General features: G+C 29.5%; 1 protein-coding gene across 1 annotated transcript; it reads left to right on the top strand.

The window, feature by feature from the left end:
• Positions 1–5,953: 5,953 nt before the first annotated feature.
• On the top strand, positions 5,954–9,787 carry LOC112710292 (transcription factor bHLH62). Its single transcript, XM_025762452.2, has 8 exons — positions 5,954–7,323; positions 7,491–7,718; positions 8,031–8,096; positions 8,243–8,311; positions 8,433–8,504; positions 8,602–8,823; positions 8,941–9,043; positions 9,356–9,787. Exons 1-8 carry the CDS (start codon positions 6,376–6,378, stop codon positions 9,391–9,393), a joined length of 1,746 nt encoding a protein of 581 aa, XP_025618237.1. The 5' UTR covers positions 5,954–6,375; the 3' UTR covers positions 9,394–9,787.
• Positions 9,788–10,298: the final 511 nt, after the last annotated feature.

A 10,298-nucleotide genomic window follows, 5' to 3' on the forward strand; every position in this document is an offset into this window, starting at 1 on the left:
AAAATGTAAAATTTCAAAAATTTATTTGTCAATTCACTCATCACAATATTTATGTTCTTGAAATTAATTATAGTATTATGCAATTTCGCAAATGGAAGAGTTTAGAAAGGAATCTAGATCGTAAGTCTACCTAGTTTAAAAGGCTCAGCCAATCAAACTATATATATCTCACTAATCACGCACTCATCTCTTTCTCTATCGAAAAATCTATATAGTATTATGAATTATGAGTGGGACCACATTCAAGAACATCATAGAGAGCTCCGAGAACTAATAGCTATATATATAGGAGATAAATCGAGAGAAAGAACACTGGAGAAGGAGTAGAATTTTAGATAAATTTTCAATTAATAATCCTATATTTCTTTTGTTGCTTTAATTTCAAAAGTGTAGTATGGATTGGAAAGTGGTTTAACTTCATAAATGAAGTCCTCCGGAGATATTAGATCTATTTTGTTCAAAGAAAATAAGATATAGTTCTCAAGTTATAACATATTTCGTTGTAGTGGGTAGAGTATATTTAGTTATTATAATAAGATCGCGATCTTATATATATATATATATATATATATATATATATATATATATATATATATATATATATATATATATATTCAATCTGTTATTTGTTAGGGATGCTTTGCTTATTTTCTTGTATATAACGATAAAACCAACTATCAAAATTTTAAAATTTTTTTATAAATATAAAAAAAATATTTCTATATTGTTGTTCGTATTTTAATTATAGACGTAAACCTAGTTTCATTATATTATTTATGAAGTTTATTTATATAACTATACAACTATTTTGTATTCTTATACTGATGATAGAAATTGATAATTAATTTTTGATATGCAAAATATATCATAGATTATCAATGTGAGTGTTTTAAAATAAATAATTTAAGTATTTTATTTACGGATATAGATAATTTGTAGTTTATTCATTAATTTGTGTTTCTTTATTTATCTCATTTATGGTGTAAACGAGATCATGCATATCACTTATCGCATTGCATATATCACGTTTGTACATGTGATATATAGAAGAGAGTGATCAACACGCAGTGTAAACGAGATATGTATAAACTTATTTCATTTACACTGTAAACGAGATATAAGAAAAATTAATTCGTTTACACTATGAACGAGATAAAGTACGACAAATTTTGAGAAGTTATAAAATGATATGTAACTATTTGTATTATCTACAAACATTTTAATTCTTCTTCTACTCCATTTCTTCAATAAATTTAGTAAAAATGTCTAGTGGTAATGAATACGTTGTTATAAGTGTGTATCCCAATCGTCATATGAAAAACAGTGACACTGGAGTTATATTTGAGTGTGATAATCTTATTATGTTGTGCACTTGAAGAGTAAATTCTTTGTTTGAGTTAAAAAATCTAATCTTTGACGAACCTCGGTGCTAATGAACCTGGTTGTTTGACTTGTTTGTCATCAGGTAATCTCCAATCAACAACTGGATGTAACACTTCGAATACTGTTGAAAGGTGGCTGCATTTGTAGTAGTTGACATATGTCGTACTTGGTCCCAATGCCATATCAGTTTGGTAGAAAATGATTCCTTCCTCTGTTCCCCAACTACTGAGTATGAAGAGGTCTGATACAGAGGAGTTTCTCTATTCACTCCCAAATCGGGTACTGGTACCATATATGAAAATCACGCAAGCACCTATCTATTAACTCTTCATACGTGTGTAACCCAAGGTGGTACGTAATATTCTGCCGGGTGTTGGTGCACTCACTCCATGGCAGGTGAAAAATGTGGGTCTTTGGATGCCAACGCTCCACAAATACAATAATTAGGGGGTTGTCATATACAAAGTCTCTGAATTGTACCGCGTTGCCAAAGTCAGCCTTTCTCAAATAAAGGAGAAGAGCATCTGGTGGTGCGAGAGTATGACTCACTTATCTAAAGAGTAGTAGACGTAAGGTCTTTGTTAAAATATAAAACACTTCAATAACAAATTTAGTAAAAAAAATTTATATTTCGAAATAAAAAGACAAAAATTATAATAAATAATTATTTCATAATTTAGTTGGATTTAACATAATTAATTTTAAAAATCAAATATTTAAAAATTTTATTTAATAATATTGTAATAAATATTTAGTATAACAATTTATCTAGCATATTAAAAATTAAAATTAAAATTAAAAATATAAAATTCAAATTAAAAAATAAAAAAAATGTAATAAATATTTAATAAATAAATTTAATTAATTAATAAATTAAATTAAATTAATTAACATTTACTAAGAGTATCTTTCACTATCTAACAAATGTTAGTAACATGTCAAATAATCTATGTTATATTCCTAAAACAACATTCATTATAATCGTATATAATAGATACTAAATCTATAAAAATACTTTAACTATAACTATATGTTTATTTAACTAAAATAGAAAAATAACAACATTAACCTGGAAGTCAATCGCTCCAATGATATGCCACATTACATTCAGGTGGTTGATGTCATCATCTCGTACATCTGCGCACGTTATAATGTTCGAATACTTCAATAATATCAACAAAAATGTCCAGACAAGAAAAAAAAAGTAAAAAGTAGTTTAAAATAACAACAATCATGTTGTAAATAACATCCTTATATAATTGGACCTTGTTTATCTTATTTATAGTGTCCCGTTTTACAATATGTGTATAAATGTGATACGTACATATGAAACATGATTTATCTTCTTTACAGTATAAACGAGATAAGTAAAAAAAATGTAAATTAATAAATAGGCTACAAATTACTTATATCTGTGAATAAAATATTCAAATTGTTTATTTTACAAAAAATCTATAATGAGATTGTACTAAACTGCTACGTTGATGCTATCAAAGGTAATTCTTTTGATTAGGAATGGTAAAAAAATTCGCACCTATAATTACTTATAAAGATTATTCGTGACAGAAACGGAAATCTGTCTTTGCAAATAAATAGATACGAGGCGAGAATTAAGGTATCCGTCTTACGAAAACAATAAATTTTCTGTAAAAAAAATTACTTAAATAATATCCTTATATATAGAAATTATGTAAATAACCTTAATTCATATTATTTTAATTTATATGTTAAAAATTTTATTTGTATATTATTATGTTAATTGTGTTTGAATTGTATTTGATTTGATATATTTAGTTGAATTGTCCATAATAGGGATGAAATAGAAATGAGAGCCATTTTATTAAATGAGGATGAAAATGAGAAAGAGATTCTGCTCCCATATAAAGTCATTGTTATCCCTAATTTTGATATTAGTATTTTTTTAATAATCAATAGTATACATTTTCTTTACTTTGCTACTTAAAAAATAAATATATAATTTTTTGAATAATATTAGGAAACTAATATTTTTAGCCAATATTTGCCAAAATTTTTTAATTATTTTAAATTCTAGATCATAAATTTAACCTCTTAATTTTAATCTTAAATTATAAACATAAACCTCAAAATTAGCTAATCTTGTTAACTAAAAGTTGATTTTTTATACCTTCAATATTTGTATACAAATGGAATGTGTTTGGTGTATAAATTAGGGATGACAAACAAGCTGATCCCCCACTGCTCGCTTTGTTAGTGGGTTTACGAGCTGGCCCGTCATGTGTTTTTGAAAAATTCTAATTTTTTTATTAAGTTAATTAAACAAAAAATTTAAAAATTGATAATTAATTAATTATAAAAAATATTTGATAAAATTTATAAAATTACAACAAAAAATTTGAGTCCAGCAGTATAAAGGGCCAGGGCCCGCATCTTTTGGGTTCAGCACTTCAACAATTATTAAGTCCTAGATAAAGCAGTATATATTGTTATGTATTCATTTCTGATTTTTCTCTCTTTTATCTACTTTAAAATCGAGTTTGCTTGAACACATCAGAAATTGCTCAAACACTGATAATGAAAACGCAAAAATTCCTATGATATATCTATTGTTTTCATAAAATTTCCGTTGAATCGAATTGAATTGAGTTAATCGCATTACTTGTAATATATATGATCTCGTAAATAAACTAAAGAAAATTACAAGAACTAAAATCGTAAAATAATACATTTTTTAATTTGCATATAGAAATAAAAGTGGTATTGGACTCGAATATGGGGAATACAGGTGCTTCACAGTCATGTGGTGTCAGTGGAACAGAAATCGGACTATGCGAGTTCTTCATCAGTAAAAAAATTGAAAACAACAAGCAACTCGGAGGGTCCGTTTTCTAACTTCCCAAATTCATATTTACCCAACCACAAGTCCGACCATGCGATTTCTTAAGCAAAATTTTAAAATCAAACAACTCGCATGGTCCGATTTATGTACTCTGAATTTTTTCAATTTTTTTAACACAAATCGGAGGGTCCGATTTGTGTACTCTGAATTTTTTCAACTTTTTAAACACAAATCGGAGGAAAATCGGAGGGTTCGATTTGTGTACTCCCACAATTTTAAAAAACACCAAAAATTACCATATTAAAGCATATGACTCATTTTGTTTCTATACCAACATTTTTTAGCCTAAAATAATAATACTACTAATAAGGAATGAGTAAATTTAAAAAAAAAAGTAGAATAAGTTTAAGGGAGCTATCGGTGTTTCCTGGCTTCCATATTGCATGGGTTGTAATGTAGAGTGTGGTGTGGAGTAATGAAATGATTATTTCGAGAAGAAAAGAAAAGAACTCAATTGGGTGCTTTGACGTCCAAGGCCCGGCAGCTAACACCCTCCTCCGCCTTTTCCGGACTTAGATACTACCCAACAACGATACCAAATGCATACTCTCAATAATAACAAATTTAACCATTCAGATTTTGGTAGTGAGATTTGAACTCAAAAATTTTAGGTAAATATAGAGATATTATGTTATTTGAGTTATTATTCTTAGCATGATATTTTTTATTAAATAAAAATAGAATCTTTAAATATGTATTCAAAATTATAAACGTATAATATGAGTGAATTTGTAATATTTTAAATTAGAAACAGTCTAATCAATTTGAACAGAAAAATAAAAAAATAATAACAATTTTTACATGCTTTAACTTGCTTTATCAAACAAAATTTATAAAGTTTGGCTCATTTTTTAATTTATTTATAAATTATAATTCAACATTTTAAAGACATGTCTGTTTTGTGTTTATTTTTTAATATATTTTATTTTTAAAATTTTATATTTTATAATGAAAACAATACAATTATGTTTTTTCTTTTTTTTTTTCTACTACAAGTCAAATAAAAAACATTGGAAAATAAAAAACGTGTACCATGATTTTTCTTTTCTTCTTTTCCTTTTCTCCCTTAGTAGTTCTTTGGTTTTAGAAAGATATCTCCCCTACTTATTATCCGGGAAGAAAACAAATCATTTACATTTTAAATATGATTAAAGTCAAATTTTGCTATTTCAATTAATGCTCACTTTATTAGTGAATTTTAGATTCGCTCTCAGACTATAATATATTTCTATTATCTATTACTACGCCGGTATTGTTATTGTTTTCTTTTTAAATATAGTTTAACGGGTTTTACTGTCTTAGCATATAGTTTATTTAGACTTATTTTCTCCATAATTACTATATTTCTTAATTATATTTAAATTAAAATATGTGAATTTTTTATTGAAAAAAAAAACTATGATTAAATGAATTGTCTAAATACATGAAAAGCATATAACACACTAAGGGGGTCTACACATAATAATTTGTAGCTTTTAAAAAGACAAAAAGAAAAAAGAAAAGATAATTTGTTAAAAAAATTATTAAGCATCATTAAAATTTATTATTTTTAATTATTAATTTAATTTTTTAATTTAATAATTTAATAATATATTTTATTCTATATTTTTAATTATTAATAATTAATTAATACTTAAAATAATAAATTTTGATGTCTTTTTAACACTTCTGTTTGTTGAAATAACGTTTCTTTATCTAAACAGCACTAGCAGAGTTGAATAGAAAATGGTCAACAGCAGCACACAGTTCCGTATTTGGTTTCTATTTAACCCCGTTGTAGCCCCGTCTATTCTCTTCCCCCTTTCTCTTCTCTCTCTTTCCCATCCCTTTTACTTCCCAAACACACTATTTTCCTTTTTCACACCCAAACTCTCTCTCTCTCTCATTGATCTGATCATCACTTCAATTGTCCCCTTCTTACCACATTTGCTACCACTCCTCCTTCAAAATTCTCTTTGTTTCTTCTCTAATGTAAACAAATCATTTTATCCTTCAAATTCTAGGGACATACATAACTCTGTTCTGGTTTGAAGACTTTTGCTAATTATTAAAAAAGAAAAGAAAGAAAAGAAAAGAAAGAATTGCTTGTTTGTCACCTGATCTGGAAAGGCTGAATGGAAAACCAATTCTTTCTGAATGGTGGCATGTCCCATCACCAGCACCATCCAATTCATCAGTTTGAAACGGCTTCAATGCAAACAACATGGCGTCATCATTCGTCATCATCATCATCCATGGAAATTCATCAACAAAATAATGTTGCAAATTGCTCACCTGAGAATAATAATCACCAAAACCAAGATTCCTTCTACAACAACAACAACAACACCGATCATAACAACCTTCAATTTGACTCCTCAGCTTTGAGCTCAATGGTTTCATCTCCATCAACAGCAGCACCGAATTTCAACATGATCCAAAACGACAACAGTTTCGTCATAAGAGAACTCATCGGAAAATTAGGAACAATTGGAGGAAGCTCCGCTGAGATCTCGCCACATTCTCAAACCGTCGCTCTTTACAACAACAATAACACTACTCCTTCTTCGTCGTGTTATAGCACGCCGTTGAACTCTCCTCCGAAGCTCAACATGCCGAAACCGCCGCCACCGTCATCATCAATGGCTCTGAATTCAGCAACCGTCGCTGAATTCTCAGCTGATCCTGGTTTCGCTGAAAGAGCCGCCAAGTTCTCTTGCTTCGGAAGCAGAAGCTTCAATGGAAGAACAACCACAACAACAACAACAACCACTACTACTTCTCCATTAGTCATGATAAACAATCACAACAACAACAACAATGGCGCAGAGTTGACTCATCAGAGATCTAATCCAATTCATCGAGTCTCGAGTAGTCCATCGCTGAAATCGCTCGGATCTCAAATGGAGAAGATTTGTTCTTCTCCTTTGGAAATGGCTGCGAATTCTTCTCAAGAGGAATCTACAATTTCAGAGCAGAATCCAAATGTAGAAGGTGCTGCTTTGAAAATCGCTTCTTCTTCTGACATGAGTTCAAGGAAAAGGAAAGGTTCTTCCAGAGCAAAAGCCAAAGACTCTACCAAGGTAAACAAAAATTATAAATTATAATCACGTGATTTTTCTTTTTTGGATAACGGTAATTTGTTGCGTTTTTTAACTGTCAACCAATTATAGTTAATTTTGTTCTCTTATTTATTTGTATTCGGTAATGGAATTTTGCTTAATAATAAACACTAAAAACATGAATTTAGGGAGGTGAAGGTAGTGAAGAGTCAAATGCAAAGAGGAGCAAGGGAAATGAAGGTGAAGGAAATGAGAATAATGGGAGAGTGAAGGTGGAAGAAGAATCCAAAGGAGAAGAGAAACAACAACAGAACAACAAGAGTAACAACTCAAAGCCTCCAGAGCCACCAAAGGACTACATTCATGTCAGAGCCAGAAGAGGCCAAGCCACTGACAGCCACAGTCTTGCAGAACGTGTAAGTTACCTTTTTTACCCTTTTATTACCATAATTACCAATATCAATCAAACAATATTATTGTCTCCTACGGGACACCGGATATTCTACTATACAGATTAAAAGTGTATGGAGAGAATATAAATTCTTTTTGTAGTTATTTATTACTGTTCAAAACGTGGGTCTTAATTTTCTCAAGTACTATTTCATATTATAAAAGAAAAGACTTGTAAATTTACATCTTTATCATATAATTTATCATCATATATTATATTTATATTCAAATTATTTACACTTAAATCTCTTATTTTGTCCTAATTTTTGTGAAAATAGGTAAGGAGAGAGAAAATTAGTGAGAGAATGAAGCTTCTCCAAGATCTTGTACCAGGCTGCAATAAGGTATGTGTGGCAGAATTCAGATAAGCTAATTGCAGCATTCAAATTTCAAAGTACATGTGGTTTGTGTTGTGCTCATAAGTCATAAATTTGTACTTTCATTTTCTTTTTTACTAACTTGGGTATGGGAAATCATTTGTTCGTTATAGGTCACTGGCAAAGCACTTATGCTCGATGAAATCATAAACTATGTTCAGTCATTGCAGCGCCAAGTTGAGGTAATAATAATAACATCAATAACAATAATAATTCTTCAACAATAAGCATCTCAAAATGGATGATCATGATGCTAGTTTTCTTGCTCATCAAGTTTTGACTTTTTTCTACCTAATATTGCAGTTCCTGTCTATGAAATTGGCTTCTGTTAACACAAGAATGGATCTTAGCATTGAGAACATTGTTCCAAAAGATGTAAGACAGTTTACTTTTTTGCAACCAAAAAAATATAGATTTTTTTTTTATATTTATCATGAAATGGGATTTATAATTGCCAATTTTTGTTTTGCAGATATTTCAATCAAATCATTCATTGGCACACCCAATTTTCCCAATAGATTCGTCAGCAACACCCTTTTATGGCCACCAATCCCAGCAAAACCCAGTTATCCACAATAACATTCCTAATGGTTCTTTGCCCCACAATTCAGTGGACCCATTAGATTCTGCTTTGTGCCAAACTCTTGGCATGCAATTACCTCAACTAAATGCCTTTAATGAAATTGGATCTCAGGTAATTAATAATAACAATAATACTAATAACGCATACTAATGTAGTTTCTGTTCTTTTCACTTCATTTCTTGAACCCTTTTTTCTTTTGGCTAACAATTCCTCTCTATCACTTTTCAGTATCCATTAACTTTCTGTGAGGATGACCTCCACACCATTGTTCAAATGGGATTTGGCCAAACTTCAAACAGGACAACACCAATTCATTCCCCAAGTTTCGACGGTAATAAACCACTAAATAATATGTCACATTCACTCGTTAATTGAAAAGATATAGCATTAGAGAAAAATATCCTAATTCCTTAAACTTTTTAAGTTATTGTAAAACCTACAATATTATAGATAGTCAAGGGTACTTTTGTCACTTTGTATTATTAAAATGAGTATTTTTTTTTTTTTAACACACGTTAAATATATCTCAAGAATATGTAAACTTTTCGTATTTTGCACGAAGGGATATGAAGAAACATCATTTTCATTAGGTCCCCCAAGAACATTGACATTAATCTAATCATGGGTTTTGGTCCAAATGCAGGTTCAAATCAAGTATCACAAATGAAAGTTGAGCTCTAATCTCCATTCATTGCGCCTGAATTCAAGCCCAGAGGAATAGGAAGACTGCTGTATGCAACTAAAGAGATTTTTATTTTCCAACAACCCCTGAATTATTATTAAGCAATTATTATCACTAGGTCTATTCAATAGAACCCTTCTTTTTTTTTTTTTTGTCTTTAAGTTAGTTTGTTCCTTTTTCTTTCTTTTACCCTTTTCAATGATTTTTAATTTCTAATCATCTGGGGCTTCTATTTTTTTTTAATAATATTTTTTTGTACAATTATTCACTGTAAAATCCTAGGACCTGATTCTGTATTATTCTCTGGTGCAAAATTCTTATTATTATTATTTGGCACCAAATTTGTAAGATATAGTGGCTAATTAAAGAAAATTTTTTTTCTACCACCTTTCATTATCCCCTCTTCACTACTTGTCTACCATTATATATATTGCGCTTTTTTATATTTTCATCCATCACAATCACATCAATCCACTAAGAATTTTCGTGGGTATTCATCATTTAATTAAAAATCTAAATCAAATTAAAGGTCATGTCAATTAATCTCTGCTAAATTGCGCAATCTGGTGGATATGATTCTCACTTTGTGTTGTAACCAGCTGTATTAGTGGGGTCTCTTTCTTTTATATTTTGGGTCTGAAAAGTCTAATTACAATGATTAGGACATTTGGTTGGTTAACTTGAGCTGTGGTCAACTTTTGTTGTTATCTTTTCTTGAGGGCATTCTTGTAATTTTATCCTTCCACCAAAAACAGAAGCTTCTGCCCTTTTTTTAATTACTGTGCAGATAGAAAAATCCATGAACAAAAGCTAGAAGTTAGAAGTTAGAAACAACTCTTTGAAGTGGACCAAAAATAAATAAATAAAAAGCAAAGAACAACTCTTTGAAGGAAAAAAAATGGAC

Source organism: Arachis hypogaea, chromosome 9 (genome assembly GCF_003086295.3).
Source record: "Arachis hypogaea cultivar Tifrunner chromosome 9, arahy.Tifrunner.gnm2.J5K5, whole genome shotgun sequence".
In the NCBI taxonomy this organism is placed as follows: Eukaryota; Viridiplantae; Streptophyta; class Magnoliopsida; order Fabales; family Fabaceae; genus Arachis; species Arachis hypogaea.

Coding starts and splice junctions, on each gene's coding strand:
- LOC112710292 (XM_025762452.2), top strand. CDS start 6,376: ATGGAAAACCAATTCTTTCTGAATGGTGGCATGTCCCATCACCAGCAC. Junction 8,312..8,432: donor CATTGCAGCGCCAAGTTGAG/GTAATAATAATA, acceptor CTAATATTGCAG/TTCCTGTCTATGAAATTGGC. Junction 9,044..9,355: donor TCATTCCCCAAGTTTCGACG/GTAATAAACCAC, acceptor GTCCAAATGCAG/GTTCAAATCAAGTATCACAA.